At 38.0% G+C, this 20,022-nt stretch overlaps 2 protein-coding genes across 9 annotated transcripts; one reads left to right on the top strand and one right to left on the bottom strand.

Moving 5' to 3' along the window:
* Positions 1 to 23: 23 nt before the first annotated feature.
* Positions 24 to 7,542, bottom strand: cpxm1a (carboxypeptidase X (M14 family), member 1a). The gene is made up of 13 exons (XM_056760739.1): positions 7,131 to 7,542; positions 6,465 to 6,574; positions 6,025 to 6,164; positions 5,740 to 5,824; positions 5,241 to 5,391; positions 4,968 to 5,056; positions 4,750 to 4,873; positions 4,007 to 4,203; positions 3,733 to 3,912; positions 2,144 to 2,438; positions 1,446 to 1,585; positions 1,257 to 1,359; positions 24 to 1,130 (listed from the first exon to the last, which is right to left on the bottom strand). The coding sequence occupies exons 1-13, from the start codon at positions 7,450 to 7,452 to the stop codon at positions 820 to 822; spliced, it is 2,247 nt and encodes a 748-aa protein (XP_056616717.1). The 5' UTR covers positions 7,453 to 7,542; the 3' UTR covers positions 24 to 819.
* Positions 7,543 to 8,080: 538 nt separating this feature from the next.
* On the top strand, positions 8,081 to 19,982 carry slf2 (SMC5-SMC6 complex localization factor 2). Of its 8 annotated transcripts, none has more exons than XM_056761252.1 (22): positions 8,082 to 8,320; positions 8,805 to 8,849; positions 9,071 to 9,157; positions 9,525 to 9,913; positions 10,240 to 10,461; positions 10,611 to 10,644; positions 11,878 to 12,875; positions 12,997 to 13,082; positions 14,033 to 14,143; positions 14,709 to 14,876; positions 15,111 to 15,213; positions 15,760 to 15,847; positions 15,927 to 16,083; positions 16,213 to 16,309; positions 16,412 to 16,588; positions 16,798 to 16,892; positions 17,010 to 17,097; positions 17,267 to 17,374; positions 17,491 to 17,568; positions 18,301 to 18,387; positions 18,493 to 18,561; positions 18,704 to 19,982. In XM_056761252.1, the coding sequence occupies exons 3-22, from the start codon at positions 9,121 to 9,123 to the stop codon at positions 19,280 to 19,282; spliced, it is 3,771 nt and encodes a 1,256-aa protein (XP_056617230.1). In that variant the 5' UTR covers positions 8,082 to 8,320; positions 8,805 to 8,849; positions 9,071 to 9,120; the 3' UTR covers positions 19,283 to 19,982. The 8 variants fall into 8 exon arrangements, with proteins under 8 accessions (XP_056617228.1, XP_056617227.1, XP_056617230.1 ...); XM_056761251.1 differs by having other exon boundaries at positions 8,116 to 8,202; XM_056761255.1 differs by lacking the exon at positions 8,082 to 8,320 and adding an exon at positions 9,331 to 9,427 and having other exon boundaries at positions 8,829 to 8,849; positions 10,276 to 10,461.
* Positions 19,983 to 20,022: the final 40 nt, after the last annotated feature.

Genomic DNA, 20,022 nt, shown 5'->3' with positions numbered 1-20,022 from the left:
AAACAGAATATGTAGATCTGAAAGGTGTTTTGTTATATTTTATTTGCTCTTTTATATCGATAACATAATCTGAGGATAGAATACCAGCTTCAACCTCAGTTTTTGTTTCAAAATGAGACATTTTTAGAAATATGTAGTGGTAAAAGGAACATTCAATGTGCTCAAGTTAGATCACATTAAAAAGTGAAAAACTAGCTTAAATCCATAATGGTGCTGTTGATGTCGACCTATACTAACGGTCAAAAGTTTTACAACACTTAAGTGAAATGTTTCTCATTATATTAAAAAGATTTTGATCTGAGGGGGGTGTGCTTACATGTCTGGAATCAGTTTCTTGGACAAGAATATAATTGTGCAAACATCTTTTTCATTACTAATTAAAACATTTTTTTATAAAAATGTCTTTGAAATGGACGACTTTGAATAATGAAGAGCAGCCAATAAAAGCATAGAATTCCTTCAATATTGTTTAAAAAACATTTCAGGTTGAGACGTTTAGGAGCTGCTTGATAACATGCCATGAAGCATTTTCTGCAAATTCTAGGCAAAATATGACTACACTGAAGATGCTTTAATATACCAAGTTAAAATTCACAACCTAATTCTCATAGTTCCCTTCATGTTATTTCACTTATGTGATAAGCTACTATTTTTCTAAAATGTGGGAGAAAAACTTTAGTAAGTTTTCTAAAACTTTTGACCGGTCATATATTTTATTTCCCGTATACATAAAAGTGGAGGGTGTAGTGGTGAGTTATGTAAGAGTTCAGAATCTCAGTGTCTCTCAACCTGTGACAGACCTGCTCAATATCTACAAGTTCATTTCCGTTTGACTTTGTTAAGACGCTGCTGTTGCACTCGCCGGCGGTTAAGAATCTTGGTGCTTGTGCGGAGTTTGCGCATTCGCATGGCACGCATCCGTACTTGATTGTCCCTTGGGATTTTCTTGCCTTTAGCTAGAATCTGTTTGAGAAGATCTTGTGATGTCTTAGTAAGGGTGAAGTCACAGATGGTTGGTCGTGGCTCTGACCCAACAGAGCATTGACGGATACGGGGGAAGTAACCTTCTGCCCACACAGTTACCTTATATTCACCTGGATTCAGCAAACGCCAGTAATCACCACCTACAGCTACACGCACATGAGCGAAAGGAAAATATAACGTATTGTATTACAAAGCTGATAAAATAATCAAAATATCTAAAAGTTTTCATTAGGGCTGTCAATTTGTTCATTTTATTAAAATATAACTCATACCAGATCTTATGGCATGGTCCAGGCCTTCAACTTTAACGACAGCATTTGCAATTCCAGCTTTAGTGTCCTTGTCCCTGATGAAACCCTTTATGCCTCTGTGCACCTGTAAAGAGAGCGGAGAGAGAAAAGAGGATGTGGTTCAGCAGTAGCTTATGTGTTTCACATACGATGCAGGGAAAGTAAACACACCTGCTCCATGTAAAGAAGGAGAGACTCCTTGTTGTTCTCCCACTCGACAGGGAGCTCACTGGCGTGAGGAAACTTATCACACGACAGTTCCACAGTTATCTCAAAGCAGTTGGTGTGGAGGTAACTGAAGTCATTCATACCTAGAAAGTCAGATGAAGAACAAAATGAAGGATTAAGGAAAAAGGCTGTTTAACTGTTTATCACATCCAGAGTAAAAATTTTTGTTAACATGATATATGTCTGTGTACTGTACATGTTTGTTTTGTATTTAAAATCACATACACCTCCTGTACATTTAAGTAAAATATTAAAATCAATAAATGTTTTTATATCATTTACATTTTTGTAAATATAAATAAATACATATACTGTATATATACAAATATTTCTTAAAACATTATGTATGCGATGTACAAATAAAAATAATTATGCACAGTACACATGATGTATTCTGGATGCGATTAATTGTGGTTAATGGTTAACAGCCCTATCAGTAATACTTTAAAAACAGTCTATAAAGCATTTTTTTTTATGAGGAATGTGGATAAACAAATATCTAAATATATTTATTGAGGAAAAACATTGTAAATGTAAATGAAGACGTCAACTATTGCTTTAACTTGTATATGCAAAATTATAGGCAAACGTCGAGCTCATCCATTCGTCCTGTGAGGTGTATGAGTTTGCAGTTGACTCACTTCCTGGAACCGTGTGCCAATCAGCTCCGTTGATGATGTTGTTGTGCTGCTGAAAGTCTTCATAGTGACAGATTCTCCGATCCGGGTTTGCCATCGCTAGATTGGTGGAAGCATAAACAGCAGCCAACCAGCGAAAGAAATCATTGTCTGCGGTGGGCGTGTCCTGGCGAGGGATCCAATCGCGCGTGCAGTCGAACGGGTAAGTGACCACCAGCTCACCTCCGTGCAGATTAGCACTCAGAACAAATGGAATGTCTTGCATCCAACTGATTACGGCACGTGTCTCTGGAGCAATCTAGACAAGAGCACATGTGCATTTATATTTAATCTTATTTAAGCAGACAAGCAGTATATATGAATACAACTGAGATCTTAGAAGGATATGGTTTAGACTTAAATTGGAGTTTAAAGGAACAGTTCATCCAAAAATGAAAATTCTTTCATAATTTACTAACCATTGAGTTGTTCCAAATCTGTATACACTTCTTTGTTCTGATGAACACTGAGAAAATATTTGGAAGAGTTTCAGTAAACCAAACAGATATCATCACCCATTGACTGTCATATTAGGAAAAATAAGAAAGATGAGGGGATGAGATCTACTTTGTTACTGACATTTTTTCAAATATCTTCCTTTGTTTTCAGCAGAACAAAGATATTTATACAGGTTTGGAACAATGTAAAGGTGGGTAAATGATGACAGAATTTTCATTTTTGGGTAAACTATCCCTTTAAGACTATCACACTTATTTTATTGAGCCTTTAGTTGTAATGATTTGACTAATGCTGGCAGTCTAGTGTAAAGATCTTGGATATAAGGCATGCTGAAACATGCTTTGGTCCACCAGCGGATTCATTGTGGTTTTGGAGTGAGTTGAATGAAAATAGAGCCGCTTTTTGCCATTTTCGCAAAATAAATTCCTAACACTGATTCAAGTCTCCTGGCCCTCCCCCAAACACACTTGAAACTCCGCCTATAATGATCCTAAAACTCATAGTAGATCTCTTAGTTCTTTCAAACATGTCTCAATATTTAAGCTTGCAGAGGAGATGGTTCATTTTTATGGATGAAGTGCAAATGTATGCCTTTGCCTGCGAGATTGTGTGTAAGTAATGTGTGTAATGTTCCTTCAACCCAGTGTGTTTTATTTTCTTCTGGAGGCCCTGGGACAGGGAGCCTCAGCTGAAAGGAAGTTCTCACATTCCAGGCAGATGTGCAGTGTGTCCTCCTCATATAAGAGTCTAAAAGTCCAATAAATGTGACTTTTTAGTCTTTGTTTTACTGTGTCAAACTGAAACAAAAAGTCTGTGGGTAAACTCTTAGAATATCTCTAACGCTTTTGGCCAGCTTCCATGGAGGTCTTATCTAAAAATGAAATAGTTGTACTCAAATAGCTCAACTGGTGAAGCACAGGGCTAACATCTCCAATGTCACAAACTCAGTGTCCATGCACTTACTGGATAAAGCATCTACCAGATGCTTAAATATAAATACAACAATCAATAACTTTAAACAACTGTGTTTAATAAGTAAACATGATAAAATAACTAAAAAGCTACAATAGAGCATAGTTTGCAAGAATACGTACTAAAGCTTCTGTTGAGGTGTAGTACTCGGGCATTGGGATGTAATGGTTGCTCACTCTCCTCTTGTCTGTTGCCAGCTCCTGAGCATCCCACATGATGTTGTTGAGGTCAGGAAAGTTATGGTTCATGTCGATGCCGTCAAAGCTGTAGCGTCCGAGGGCCCAACCAGAAAGTTCAGAACCCTGTGAACAAACATATACCGAATTTGAATTACTTTTGTCATTTAACACATCAAACCTTTTATATAGCCTTATGTTCGATCATTTTGCTTCACACCTTCTCATAGGCCATTTCATAACCATCTGGATTCATTGATGGAAACAGATGGATGCGTGTGTCCTTCACAAGCTGTACGACACGCTGATTGCCTTTCTTATACTCACGGCACATAAACTGCATGAGGTTTAGCAGGAGCTCACGGCCTAAGACTTCATTTCCATGCATCCCGGCGACATAGCGGAACTCTGGCTCACCTAAAGATTGGAAAGCAGACAAACTTTACTATTATTTAAATAAATACTGTATTGTTTTAACCTTAGATACTACGATGTAATGTCTTTATTACAGTTTATTAATTTACTAACAGAATACTATAATGTCTATACTAGTATACTATAGCATACTATAACATACTATACTATACTACAATTTACATTAGTGAAACACTACACTGTGGTGTTTTTTAGTGTGGACACTGACAGTGTAGCTTTGGAAAGTCCAAAACAGCATCTGATCAAAACTGGAATGTTTATTCTGGCCCAACAAATTATCAAAAGCAGATGTGTGTCAACAACATGTTACACAAAGTTATGACGAAACAGATAAATCAAATGCTTAAAAGAAAAAACACATTCTACTGGGTTTTAATAGAGAGATATTAGAGATGTTGAAAAAAGTATTTGAACACGATTTAGGTGTGTGGTCTAGTAGATTAAGTCTCTGAAACACATACATCAACTACAGGGACCTTAAATAACCTCATACAATGACAGAAGTGTCTTGATGAAGTGAACACTTACCGAGCTCATGTTTCCCTGGGTTATCAGATATTTCCATAACATAAAGCTTCAGTCCAGTGTAACTCCTGCCAATGGTGTAGATGCGTGTGATATCTGGACACTCATCTGTCACAGACTTCATTAGCTGGAGAGAAAGTGATTTGTGTCAGTTCACTTATGGGAAATTATAGATGTAGGATTGTTGTGAAGACAACGTTTGTGATGTAAATCGTTCTTACTTTCCTCATCTCATTGTAATTGTGATGTCTGAAGTCCAGGTTGTCCGAGGATCCGCTCTCAGACCCGGAAATATGTGGGTCCTCAGGATCTACGAACACAGACAAGATTTGCAAGACTGTGCATAGTAGTGTATAAGTACTCATGTGTTCCAAACTACAGTATACAAACTTCATTACATTCAAGCATATATATATAAACCAGTTTCCTTATGTCATGACCAAAACTGTGGTCATGAACTAAATATTTTACAATTCAGTAGTGTAGTGTTGAACCTGGCACTGGGCAGCCCAGCACTTCCGCCCGGAGGCAAATGGTGCCGTTGCTGAACCACGTCTGTGGGTTAATGCGAATGTATTGAGCCACTGAGGGCTCAGGGAAAAGAGCCAGAACCGGTGTCTCTTGATCTTTATTCCCGACAAACATCTGCAGAGAGAGTCAGATATCAGGAGAGATACAGTAAATACTTGCTATAAAAAAATAAAAGACACAACTAGGAAACATAACTAGACAGGCTTTTCTCTGACAGCATTCAAAGATTTATGTCTTGCTTATTCCTAAGGTCTATTTTTTGATGATGTTTTCCCTTTATTGGACAGGACTGGGAAAGGAACTTGATCCAGAAATCGACTAGTATTGCTCTCGCTTTGACTCTTAATGCCTTACTCTGCTGTGTAAGTAATTTTTTACAATGGACTCTTTCAAAGAAAATCTCCATGATGCAGAGTTGACAAATGTAGGTTAGATGCACTTTTATAAAAACCAAAAACTTACCGCCTCCTCTGATCCATTCATGCAGGGCTTCCAGACCAGTGAGTCATTACTGAACTGCACTTTATAAGTGTGGACCCAGTGCAAGCTACACACACGAACAAAAACAAACACAACTCACAATTTAGTGAAAAAATATTACCATGAAAAATTAGAAGTCTGTAGAAATTTTGCCATTTGAAGCTATTTTTTCCAAGAAATGACTGTATACTTTATCAATATGGTAGTGTTTCAAAGTTTCATAGTTTTGATAAACTGTATTCTTCAGAGTGTAAAACACACACTGACCCCCAGATGGAGTTTCGGCCTTGTAGGATGACCCCAGTAAAGAGAGTTTGTCTGAGAGCATCCAACTGCAACCACTGTTCCTGATCCTCCAACTCTGCACACCACGCTCCATCATACTCATCGTCATCCTCTAAACCAGACTACACAGCACACAGCAATAGATGAATCTCTTTAGTAACCTCTGGACACAAGCATTACTATAAAAATATCAACAATTGTGACTAACAATCAAAAAAGTGCTTTATGATGCCCTATAGAAGAACCCTTTTTAACTAAAGTGTTCCATAATAAACTTTTAACTTCTGAAAAACATTTCTGCCTCACAAAAGAAATGGTTACTCTGGGGCAACTTTTGCAGGACCCCCTTTCAGATATAAATTTCAGACTAATTTATTATCATTAAATAATTTAAATACAGTTATCCAAGAAAGCTGGCTGACCTGTATGTTAAGGCGTCCTCTATGAGCACCCAACCCAACACTCAAAAACGAGGAAGCTTCCAGCTGTTCATCAGACACTTTTAAAGACTCCAACCCCAGTGGTGGACAATCTGTGTCAAGACATGGAAAGAGTCATTCAATAAAGAGGTTCATATAAACAGCTACTTATTAAGCCAGAGAGGAGAATGTTTGAGAAGAGTGGATGTGCGCGCGCGCGAATAAATGCCGAGTCAACATCATGTTGATTTATCGTTGGGGCTGAATCAGCATCATTTTGGGTTGTTTAGCATGTTTTCTCAACACGGAATGAACATATTAAGTATACACCGTTTTACCAAACAGATCTGAAATACCGTTTCCAGAACAAATAAATAATGGTAGTTTATTTCCAAAATGAGAGTTTTTTCAAAAATCACGTTTTTTTATTTTGCATTGCAATTAACATCAATCAAACTGCAGTCGGTTTGATTTGATTTGAACAACAATAACTAAAAAAACACAAAAATAAACATGACATAATAAAACACAATCTTTTTTGGAAACAAACTCTTCAATTCCTCCCAATTGATAAGCATTCGTCGTCATGGTTTAGAGAAACTTACTTTGGTAATAACTCAAATATGGTAAAAGAAAAATAACAATTATTATTTATTATAGATAACTCGCCTGATTTTCCAGGAGTGTCTTTGTGGTCCTGTTGTCCGTCTTTACTGTGCGCCTTCTCTTCACTTTTCCTTTGCACCTCAGTGTTCTCTTCAGGGGAGCTGGTGGGTTTTGCTTTGTCCAAACTAACATTTTGAGTCAGATTTACTATTAATTTTAAGTTATCATTGTCAGCTTTAGTAACATAACGGATAGTTTGGATTTCAGATGAAAGAGAGTCATGCGCAATGCAAAGTATTATTGCAGCGCAGAACGATAAGCTTTGCATAAGCATTTTCCTGCTCCAGTAACCTCCATTGGTGTCCAAGAAGAACTTTAAACGCATATATTTGCAGAACGCCCCCGTAACTTAATAGCCTACCAGACTGCTGCAATAGTACCGTAAAGTGTAGAATAGACGGCATGTGGACTTTGTGTTTTCATGAAATATCAGAAGGAAACTACATGCATTTTAGGTTAAATAATCTTAAACAAGCTTTTCACCTGCTATTGCACATGTGCATGGTCGAGTGACAATAAAAGTGATTTGATTTGATTTAATCCACGAATAGCGACACACGAACCTAACAAATGCTAGTTTGTAGTTCTCAAGACATTGGTGTCGCAAAATAAAAACAAAGTGTCACTGACATGTTTAAGGTTTTTTTGGGAACAGATTTCTGATAAAAATAAATTTCCTGACAAACAAGTTTCGTAATAGGGAATAATTAAAAGGCTTTTATGCCAAGCTTTGTTTTTTATTTGCGAATTACAGTATCTTTTAATGCATCAAATTATTTTATTAGTATTTTTTAATTAAGTTTTGTACGGTCTCGTATCTATTTCGCATAATGATTCCTGCAACTTTATAAGAACGTGTGTATTCTTCTTCACATAATTGCAGCTGAAATAACAGCACCGCCCATTCATCATTATTTCTAACTTCTTTTAATTTTGGCGCGCACACTTGGCTCCCCCCTAGCGGTTGTTTCCGTGAAGTACATCACTGGCTCCTCCCACATACAGATGGCGGCTCCTGAGAAACACAACAGCGCGTTCATCATGGAGTTTATCAAATGATCCTCGGCGATGTTTGGTACACATTCAATGCCATTTCTTCCCCTTTAACATTTGCGCATGCACTATTGTTTAACTTTAGTTTTGAAATTCCGCATACGATTAAATAAACGTGGCCAAAATGGGCTTGACAGAAAGTAAGTCGTGGTTTGTTTGGATCTTGGACGTTGTAATGTTACACGTTTTCTGTTAACCTTGTAAAAATTGATGAACGTAACGGTGTCTTTATAAGAGTTGATAATGCACAGCTGTTTGTTTGTGTTTGAACGTATATCTGTAAAACTTCATGGTAACGTTAGCATGTTTGACAGTAGTTAGCGGTATTTGGATATCCGGGAAGGATGTTAATTTGTGGCATTTGTCGAAAAAAAACATGACATTAGCTGTCAGTGATGACTTAAACTGAAACTTAAAAGTTGCTGGTTTTGTTTCTCAAAGCTAGCATGCTAACGTTACGGGAATAGCGGAAAGCGAAAGTATTCCCGCCTAAAGACTTGGATAATTGAAACCGACTTCTCTGTAAAAAGTCTTCAAAAGACAGCAAAACCTTTTATTTCATTGTGATGTCAATCTTTGTTCAATTTTCCATGTCTGAAATATCCCCATTGCTTTGTTTTTCAGGCCCACACCCACCTGCTATTACAACCCTTGAAACATGGATCACAGGTCTGTTGAATATATAATCTGTCATATCGTGTGTTGATCGATGGTAAAGTGTGTCTTGTAAATGCTGTATTTGTGTAGCCTACCTCATCGTATAGTAATGGGTGTCAGTGGCACAGACTGAACTGGATTTGGTTAGCTAAACAAATGAGAGTTTTGCGTGCATATATTATATATACGTTTAGTTGTTTTAACAAATGATACGTTCATTTCACTCCGTACAGATGACAAGGATGACTTTTAGAGACACCTGGCTATCTTTCAACAGTATAAAATGTCGAGTAGTCTGAAGCAACACATCACCTCTATGGGTGAGATAGAGATCCCATGTGTTGCATTTATTAACCCTATAGGGATGCTTAGTGTGGGGCTACTGTTGATCTGCTTATGGGCTTATGGTGAATTGGCATTGGCTGTACTTCAGAATATTGGCGAATGCAATTTCTTGCTTAACCCTTGCCAAATTTCTCTCTTTTTCATCCAGATATATCCATTTTAATCATGTCAGTCTTATTTCTGTTCCTACTCCTTACCCGATATTGCTGATAATATTATTAAACCTGTGCTAGCATGTCAACCAGGTGTGTAATGTGATTCAGCTACCATGTGATATGAAGCAGTCAGTGTTGCATTTTGCATCTAGCCAGACTGTTTCTGTGACTGTCTTTGTTTTTTTAGTGAAAGAACTCATTCCACTCGGTATTCAACGGCGCCAAAGTTCAGATGGCACATCCCGTCCTGCGTCGGTTAGACCTTGCCTTGAACCCCCTGAGAAGTCCCCCAAAGTCTCAAGCACACAGCTTAAACCCGTACTGCCAGTCAAAAACTCTGAGCTGGGTCGAAGGGAGTCTAAAGTCTTCAACAAGAGCCATAAGACAGAACTGGACAAATTGTCAAATTGCAGTGTTGTTATGAGAAAGCTACAAGCAAATAGTGGAAACATCTACCCATGTAAAGATGGGTCTCTCAGTCCTATGCCTAAAAAGGACCTCCAGAGGACCAGTTCTTATAAAAGAGACCGAGATATATCTCTGGCTCTCAGTAAAGAGCTGAATGAAAACCTGAGGGTAACTATTTATTCTTCTTAATGCACTTTAATGTCTTTTCTGATTTTTTTGCCCCCATTTTTCTAATTTCTGTTGCTATTGTTCAGATTATCAAATACAAACATATGAAAGCTGGAAAGAGGATTCTAAATATTTAATTTGCCAAACGAATCTCTCAGTGGTTGTCAAAATGATATATTCGCTCCAAACCTAACATAATACAAAAAGTCATTCATTTCTGTAGATTTGTTTTATTTATTATAGTCATGATTAATACCCCTGTGAGTGTGTCTGTCTCTTGGCATATAACTTCCATCACTATTATTCTTCTGTTATTGTGTGTTTAGCTCAACAAATGTAAATTACCTCCCATTGATGTTAAGTCTAGAAGACATACTCTTCCTCAGCCATCTCACTCAAGGCCTTATAGTTCATGCTTAGTCCAGGAGAGACCCAGAAGCTCAGTTAGCACAGCACAGCGAATCCACCGCCATCCTGATCAGAGAAAAGATAGAATGGAGCGTAGTGACCACAAAACCTCCATTTATAGCAACATGTCCAATCGGAAGGTACAGAGCTCATAAAAGATCCTAAAAATGATATACGATTTTATGCCAATATAATTACAATAAATGGAATAGATGTAATGATCATTTGTATGCATTTTAAAAAGTGACGGTTCATGGTAAGCATGTTTAATCCTGTGTTTTTATTACAGGAATCAAGCCCACCTCATGGGAAGCCTTCTCCAGGTAAACATTTTTACCATTTTTTTGTTGTTGCATGAAGCCCTGTTCTCACTGCATGTGAACTTATTTGTTTTCAAGCTGGTGACTTGAGTGAGGTTGACCATTGGCTAATTCAGGCGGTGTGTCCAGTCACTTGACAAAGATGAAAGTTTATTCAAACACAGAGCAGCGTTTTAAAGAGACTGCCAGTGGAAGCCAAGACAGTGGAGTTTCATGTCAGCTACTGTTGTAGAGCCCTAGTTAATTGGAGAAGTTAAAAGATTAGTTTACCCAAAAACGATTAATTTGTCATTTACTCACCCTTATGTTGTTTAGCTTTCTTTGAGTTTTGAAACCAAAATGTAGATTTTTTTTTAAAAGTGTTATAAAATAACTGTGTGAGTCATGCTATACATTTCAAATGTTCTGAAGGCATCAAACTTGTTTGGAGAAAAGCAAATATTGTGTAAATACAAAATCTCTTCAAACAACACAATTCACTCACCTGCTCTCGTGTTGTGGTTATCAATGTTGTTCTGGTTGTTTGTCATTATTTAAATGTAAACATTCAATACTGAGCCAGTGACACAGTTCAAGAGTAGAAAATGCGTGTGGAAAGTGAGGAACAGATCAAGACTTTCATCAAATTATAAATTATATTATTATTTGCCGTCAGAACATATATGAAATATATGCAGTTGTGTGGAGGTAAAGGTTTTATTATTTTTTCTGATAAACAGAGAAAGCTATTTGACAGAATGCTTGTAACCTAACAGTTCTGGACATCGTTGACTACCATAGTAGGAAAAATGACAATGGTAGTCAAAAGTGCCCCAGAACTGTTAGCTTTCCTACGTTGTTCAAAATATCTTCTTTTTCATTTTTTTCCTGCTAATGCTATGGTATTATGGTGTGTTGTGAGAACAATCAGTTGTTGCTCATTTACTCATTGTAGATACATTGATTCTCACGAATCTTGTTAATGTCTGGTGCAGTCTTTATATAACCCTCTGCAATGTTAATTGCAAAGTGGCTTATGAATGACGTTAAATTATATTTTAGTAATAGCGAAGTTCATAGCTAATGAAGGAAGCTAGATCTAGCAATACATTTTTTGCAGTTACATTTGTGCGATTGTGTTCATGCAGTGACAAAAGTGCTGCTGGTTTGAAAGGGGTTTACTGATACTGATCTGTCCAAACATTTTCGGAAACTAAACTCTCGCTGTTTGTGTGAATTACCTCTTTCTGCCAACAGAGGGCAGAGAGTCCCTTTCTGGAAAAAGAAAAAGAGAGTCTAGTACAGGCAGTGAAAAGGACCTCAAACGTCCATGCGTAGATGCCCGGCTCACTCCCAGCTTAACCCCAGTTATGAACTCGCCTCCAAAGTTTGTCAAACGAGCCTTTTTGAACTCTGTCAACGAGTCTATGATAACCATAAAAGATAAGCTGACCCCTAAACCACTTTCACAAACATCAGACCCCCACAAACCAAGACCTTTGCCATCCATCTCCAGTAAGCTTTTTAAACAAGAGACTGGCAGTAATTCAAACACTGAGAGCGACAAAATACATGTGTTCCAGCCCACCAAACAGCCTAAAGAGGCTATGGTGGCACACGCCAACAAAAATCCCCAAACTCCACCCAGCCAACCCCATCTGCGCAAAATCTCCCCCAAGTCAAGCACCACGTTTGACAGCATTGAGGGCCTCTTTACACCGGACCCCTGCCTGCCAGCACCCAAAACACACAGCAAAATCTCAAACAGCAAAATCTCAAACACGGAGCGAGAAGACAATGCTACCCCAACTCACAAAAGCTCCTTGCCCAGCCTTAAGGAGAGCGTTAAAATCAGCTTGTCCCCCGGTCGGCCCGATCTGAGAACACCCAGCTTTGCAGGACATGCTGGTTCATGTAAGATGGAATCGGATGATAGAACGGAGCTGAAAGTGGAGCAGTCACGCAGCCCCAAGGCTAACATGCTTGTCCCAGCTGCTAGTGTGAAAGTAGAAGGATCAAGTGAAAAGAAACGCTCCCCCAAGTGGAAAGATCCCTTAGATATTGAGCTGGGTGACGATTCAGAAGATGATCTAAGAGAAAGCTGCATTATCAACCTGAGCAGCAGCGATGAGGATGAGCAGCTCCCGTCCCTCAGGGAGATCATGGATTGGAGAACCTGCGAGCCTGTTACCCCCGAGAAAGACGCTTTCTCAGAGCCCAGCACACCAGTGCCAAAAGCAAAAGCAAAAGCAGCAGTAAGTGCAAATGTCCATGAACAGAAGAAACACATTATATGAGCTCAAATGGCATTAATTATCATTTGTTGTGTACTTGTAAGCAAAAACACCTGAGGTTTTTTCTTATCATCTGTATTAGCCCGTGGCAGTGAAAGCAAAGACCAACGCAGTTAGTTACAGAAATACACTGGAACAGATGCTGCAAGAGAAGGAACAATATCAAAGGTTGGTATGATGTTTTGTAAAGCTGAGAATTCACATTTTGCGTTTTTATTGTGTACCTGAAGTCATACAGCTTGTTGAGAAGTGATGTTACTTTTATAAACTAAACAGTCAGCCATTTCCTCCCTTTGGTGCATTAAATGTATAGTTCACCTTAAAATGAAAATTCTATGATCAAATGATGATATTTCGAAAAATGTTGGTTACAGAAAACCGCTAGTCCTCATTGACCTCTATTATATGGACACTAAACCAATGCAAGTCAATGGGGACGAACGGTTTTCTGTTACCAACATTTTTCAGAATATCATCATTTGTGTTCTGCAGTAGAAAGCCATACATGTTTGAAATAATGTCAACATTTGTATTTTGGGGTAAAATTTATGTCAGCATTTTTACAAACGAATTAACTAAATAGTGTGTCTCATTTAAATTTTTTGTCTAGTCTTAAAACCAAAAGGAAACAGGTTTTTCTCGTGAAGGCCTTTATTTGTTACCAACAATATGTAACATCAGTATGTCATGTTTAATAGTAGCGGTACAATAAGTGGGATAATGTACAGCCAGACCATGTGTTATTGCAGAATAAACCCCAACAGTGGGATCAGGATGCAAAGTGAAGGTTCTTATTTCAGGCTGTAGGGGTTTATTTCCTAACATGCAACATTGCGCAAACAAGAACCATAGGCAAGCACCACTTACAAATTCTTTCAGAAAAGTAAATGTCTAGTCCTAATTGTTATTCATTTTGCATTCTGCTTGGTAATAACACTGGGTGTTAAAAGTGGACGGATTAAATTGTTCATTCACACCCTTAGTCTCCCAAACCCGTGATTATGTATTAAAACTTTTAAAAGTGATACCATTTATTGAAACAACAGATGGCATTTAAACATGATCCTGTTAAATGTCTTATAATTACTTTACTAACTTTGTTTTTCTGGAATCCACAGGTCAAAAGAGCTGGAGAGACAATTACTAGAGTCATGTCAGGAGGACCTGCTGAATTTAAATGAGGATGAGAACAGTGATGCTAAAGAGGAAGATATTTCACTTGAACAAAGGTAATGTGTTCTTTTACAATAAGTGGTCTTCTGTTAGGCTTTGTTCATACTGCATGCAATTCCAGTTTGTTTTTTTAAATCCAAACTTTTGGAAGGGATGATATAAGACCAGTTTGTTGAGGAAGTGTAGTAATTTCCATTATATATCCAGCATTACAGTTGCTATAGTAATGGGGTGTTAGCAAAATGCAAACTGACTCTCGGGTAATTGGGAGCAGTTATGAATATGGAAAAGCTGAGAGGGAACTGGAAACTCTGCTTCTACCCATGGCATCATGCTGTAGTGCTGAACTTACAGGGCACATGAGGCATTAGCAGACCAGGATGGCATCTGCAGAGTTGGTTGCATTTTCTGCACTTTTCTATATGTTTCAGGCAGGTCTCGGGGAGCATTCGCTTTTATATAGAATGCAATTTTAGGGGTCTAATACATGCATGGGAAACTAACAACACACCAAAGACACAGAAAAACATGTGTTCGCGCGAAATGACCCCTTTAAAAGTGCTTTTTCGGTGTACCAATATGTTTATATACTATCTTTAACCATGACTATCTTATGTTTAGGGAATTTTTGCAAAAGTTCTCGGTCGCCTCATGTGCCATTAGGGAGATCCACCCGGGAGAGGAAATCTTTACACCTGCTAAGTTTGGTCGACTCTTTAACCACCTGACGCTGGACCTGAGGAAGATAAGCGTGACTCCACAAAACCGATCTCAACACATTTTCCTTCAGTAAGACTGTCGCACACATGTCACTCTGAACTTGTGTACTTAATTTCTAACTTATGATATGAAATGTTTAAATGTCAAAATTGACAAGTTTTGGAAATCACAAAGGTCTGATTGATTTGTTAATTGAGTCAGATTCTCAGGTTCAGTTGTTTATGTGAGACGAAAAAGAATATACTCAAAGAGAAGCTTAAGTGTTGAGCTGAGATTTGAGTGTTTGGTTTTTTTCCTCTGTAGGGCCCGTACTGAACAAGTGCTGTTTCTGATCAGCGCAGGCTTGTTGAGGACAGCCTATATTTCTTTTCCTTGTCAGCCTGAGGTGACACTCTGGCTTTTTCAGGTAAAGCTGTCCTCCTGTCTTATATTTAATCAAACACGCTCCCACAAACATCTGCAGTAATCTCATAAACCTATGAATATCATATCACATTAAATAATGTATGCATATCATTGCATTAGTTGAGCAAGTATCACAGCACAAGCACAATTTCTTTGCCTTAAGTGCTTTTTGTGGCGCCATATGATTCATGTGATATACTCTATATTTAGATTTTCAGTTGAATTTGATACTTTATATGTTGATCTTTAAAGCTGCTGTGCTCCTATCTGTTACAAAATCTGCTTAGCTGCATTTTGTTGAGGCTTGCTTGTATTATCCCATGAGAAACATATAAACACCCTTGAGACATTTACTTGAACCTGCCAAAACATAAACATTGCAGTTGGAAAACTTTTAACTTTGACACTCCAGCTCACTTAAACATTTTGTAAAAAAAACTACGATTACAAATCATAATAGTTTTTTCAGTATTAAAACCACAGAAGCCTTTACACAATTATTTCCTTGAAATATGTGCATACTCATATAAGAGCATTACTTTTTCAGATGATGTCAGTTCACCCAAACCCCATCACTTCCTCACGGATCCTGGACTCTCTGCGAAGCATCGCTCTGTCTGCTGCTGAGCACATCGGTATGCTCACTGAACCTCTTATCGCCCAAATTTTCTTATAGAATTGCAAAAATGATCAACTATGTGTTTTGTTTTGCAGTGGAAAATCCAAACACTGAAAACCAAACCCAGAGGTTTAAAGTGTGGGTTCCCACTTTACAGGATATCGCGCTAGTGTTCCTTAATGTGGGAGCGTCATTCATCAGCCTTTTCCCTCTTGAAGCCCTGCAACCCCCTTTTACCGAGGGAGACCTTTTGTAAGCTTTTATCCTTTCTTACTATTACTGTAACCTATGCTTTCTGGAAGTTGACACAAAGTAATTATGAAGTGAGGATGCATTAATAGCTTTTGCCAGTTGTTTTAGTTCTTTTGTATGTCATTGCAGAGAGTGCTTTCAGCCCGAAGAAACCAGTCACGGAACACGGATCTCTGACAAAGCTAATGACACGTTACCAGCACACAATTTTGAGAATGTTCTCAGGGTAAGTCCAAGGGTGCCAGGCTATATACTACATGTTTTTTGACATATATCATAAAAAAATTCAAGTGAAATGACTGTAAGTCTTGTTTGTTTATACGTTCAGTACCTGTCTCTGTGTACCTCGTTGTGTCCGAGAGCGTACACCGATGAAGAGCTGCTGTTGCTTGTAACGGTGGTGTGTCGAATTGGACTGGAGACTCATTTCCAATTGCTGCCGATTGGACACTTCACTCTTCTACTAAAAAATCTGCTCAAAAACATCACACACTGGGACATCCAGGTCAGATATTTCCTGTCAGTGTATTCGGATGAAATGACTAGCTCCCCCCCCCCAAATGAAAAATGTCATCATCTCCCCTCGCTCATATGTCGCCACAAAAAGAGAAACAATATGATTTCCATGAAGAGGCATAAGTTTTATGTTGAAGTGAACAGTAACTTTATAAAATAATCCCTCAAGTAACATAGCTTTTGTGTTATAACATGCAGTTATCTAAAGCTTGCGAAACGTTGAGTGATTTGTCAGAGGATCATCACAACCTCAGGCGACTCGTTTATCTTCTGCCAGACGGCAGTCGTGGAAAGTGAGTTTAAATCTGTAATGTGACATAAATATTGATGCTACCAGTTCACGTGATCAGTGTAGATTCTTGAAATAGAAAAAGAAAATCATTAAATTATATTTGCTTTTTCACCAACAGGCAATTAAAACAACACCTGAGCGTCTCAATCATCTCTAAGCTTTTGAATCACACCTGCACTTACAAACCCTCAAGCACAGAATTTAAGGTAAGAATAATGTTTTATTAGAACTAGAATGTCAACAGATTTTCAATGATCACATAATATAATTGGCAAGTGCTTTATTGCATGTGACTGTCAGAGACTTTTCATTTGCTTGATGCATGAAGGAAGTATAACTGTATGAAGCGTGAATTTTCTGACACTATTTTTCCAGCTGTCTGCGCTGAAACCTTTTCTACCTCATATGCGCCCCTCATCCTTGGTGAAAGCCCTCAGGTCTTCAAAGAGCACTGAGCATTGTCATGCCACTCTAGACCAACAAGTAAGCAGGAAGCAGGACCGAGCACTATTGAATCATTACTTTTTTTAATATCCAAAAGTAATGTTGCAAAACCACTTATAGTTCATTAAGATGACAAATTCTCTCCTTTCACACAGGCATATTACCTCTGCTACAGCCTTTTGACGTTGACAAATGAAGCTTCCAATTTTGAATTTTTACCCTCAATCCAGAGAGTAAGTGTCTTTATCACATTTTATAGTCCAGTCTTAAAGGGACAGTGTCTATGAATCAGTCACATAGAAACACTCCGTCTATGCACACAGCCATCATTCTGTGTTCTGGTACCACTCTGACCCGCAGGGGCCGATTATGAGCTGAACAAATTTTTCTGTGTAAAGAGAAAGAAGAGCTTGTGTGTATTGACGTTAGGGCTGATTTAAAAGAGGACTTGGTTCCTTTTACACCAGTGTGCCTTTATTTGTTATATGTGCCTTTGTTATCATGTGTAAAATTAATAAGGGACCGTTGCTACAGCTAAAAACAAAATTATGTCTTTCCGCCCTGTTTCAGATAGTGGTCACTTTTTTCCTTAAGTTAATAAATAAATAAGTCTTGGTAACTTAAAGTCACTTCAATTTAAACACATTGTACTGATATACAAACATACATATATAATCTATCACTGTTTATATATATTTATAATATATTGATGCAATATCGCTCAAGTAGGAGTGTGATAGCGAGGTTGTTTTCATTTTTTAACGTTCAGAAATTTCGGACTCATTGTGTAAAGACCTTTAGTCCTTATAAAATGACAAGATAGCCATTGGCTGTTTAAAAGCCTTGCAGAAGAAAAATTCACTATAACTTTGGTTTGAAGTGCATTAAGGGAATAACATGACTTTGGCTTAATAACATGACCATTTTCATACTTCATTTGTACTGACTTTATCTTTCACTGCCAGAACGAATTACGGAGTCTTTCTTCTCAGCTAGAGAAACACATCAAGTGTGACATAAGGGAGAGCGAGAAGACGCTGTACAGGAGCAAAGTAAAGTGCAGCTTTATTCTGTTCTTTGTTCTGAGAATCATTCATTCTGGTCTTATCAAAGGGTTTAGATTTTTATTGACAGCCTGCTTGACATTTCTTCTGTAGGTAAAGGACTTTGTGGCAAGGATTTACACCAGGTGGCAGGTGCTTCTTGTACGAACAAGGCCTCAAGAGGTAACGCTGTATATCCTACAGTATAAGAAATGTGGAACACTGTCATGTTATGAAGTGCCAGGATCTTTGGATTCACAATTTTAATATATGCAATTTAAAACAAAGCAATATGAAAACAGAGAGGTGTTTTTTTTCCACGCAGGGAAAACTATATGACTACTGGAAGCCCCTACCTGAGGATGAGATACCTAACAGTCCTCAGGGTAAGACCTGCCTCAGAGCACAAGACACTTCAGACAATGCCGAGGAAACTCAGACTAGGGACATGAACAGTGCACAGCCAGAGGAAGATGCTGAGAGCAAAGAACAGGAGGAGAAGCAGAGGGCTGAAGAACATGAAGATCCTGAAGGGAGTGAGGACGTAGCACAGGGGCACGATGAAAGGACAGACAACCACAGGGAGGTAGAGGAGCAAAGTAATGAGGCAACACAACAGCCGGTGGAGCAAAATGATGTTGATGAAAAGCTGAAAGAAATGCCTGATGAAAAGCAGCTTGGAAGTTTTGAAGAGTTGATGGAGAGTGATGAAGATCTCATGAGGAGAATGGTGGAGCTTCTGAATGAAGATGAAGAGCCGTGTAAAGACAGACGATACGTAGAGGAAAACAACAGGGAGTTAGAAGAACTTGAGAACTTGTTAGAGAACGACGAAGAGCTGTTCGATGAAAGCAATAAAGGAAGGGATGTGGGAGGGGATGTGAACGGACTCGGAGGAGTTTGAGGAAGAATAGCTTCTCAGGTCATTTTGAGAGAATTTTACATTGCACCTTTTGTTGATATTAATGCACATTATGCAAAGAAAGTATGTCTGTCTTTTGTGCACTCATTAATTTGTCGAATTGTTGCATACGTGATGCATGTTTACACACTGTTTGTAATGACCTAATATATGTTCTGTATTTACTAGTTGTGTCTTTGTTTTTAAAATGTCAAATTTAGTCTTACTGAATGGCTGTGTGCTTTTTCACAGCACACACATTTTTATGTAAATATATGACAATGTCTGCTTTGTTTAAGAGACACAGTCTCTCTTTAAAACACATGTACAGTATATGGACGCTGTTAGCTCTCAGGATCAGGATGTGTGCTGGATATGCTGCTGTCTTTTCTGTTGATTTATATTGTTTTATTTTGACAAAGAAACAAAAAACAGATCTTAATTCAGAAACGCCATGTGTGATTTGGTTTAGTCTATTAATTCCACATTTTTTTAATACAAAAGCAAGGTTTTAAACCATTACTTATGTTGCTACTAACGTTTATGCTTTAAGTCCGTTTCAGAAACCTCAAAAATTGAGTGGATACAAGTTAAATAGTAAATGTGTGGTTTTGCTATAAGGATAAATTATTTAAAATTGGAGTTTTGTATATTGAGATATTAGAAATCCCTTGGTTATTTTTATGAAAATAAATACTTCTGCAGGAAAAGTTCTGTGCGTGTTTCTGCTCACACTTCAGGCC

The sequence above is a fragment of the Triplophysa dalaica genome, chromosome 11 (assembly GCF_015846415.1).
Source record: "Triplophysa dalaica isolate WHDGS20190420 chromosome 11, ASM1584641v1, whole genome shotgun sequence".
NCBI lineage: Eukaryota > Metazoa > Chordata > Actinopteri > Cypriniformes > Nemacheilidae > Triplophysa > Triplophysa dalaica.
The sequence above is the reverse complement of the archived record's forward strand: the minus strand, read 5'-3'. Positions and strand labels throughout refer to the sequence as shown.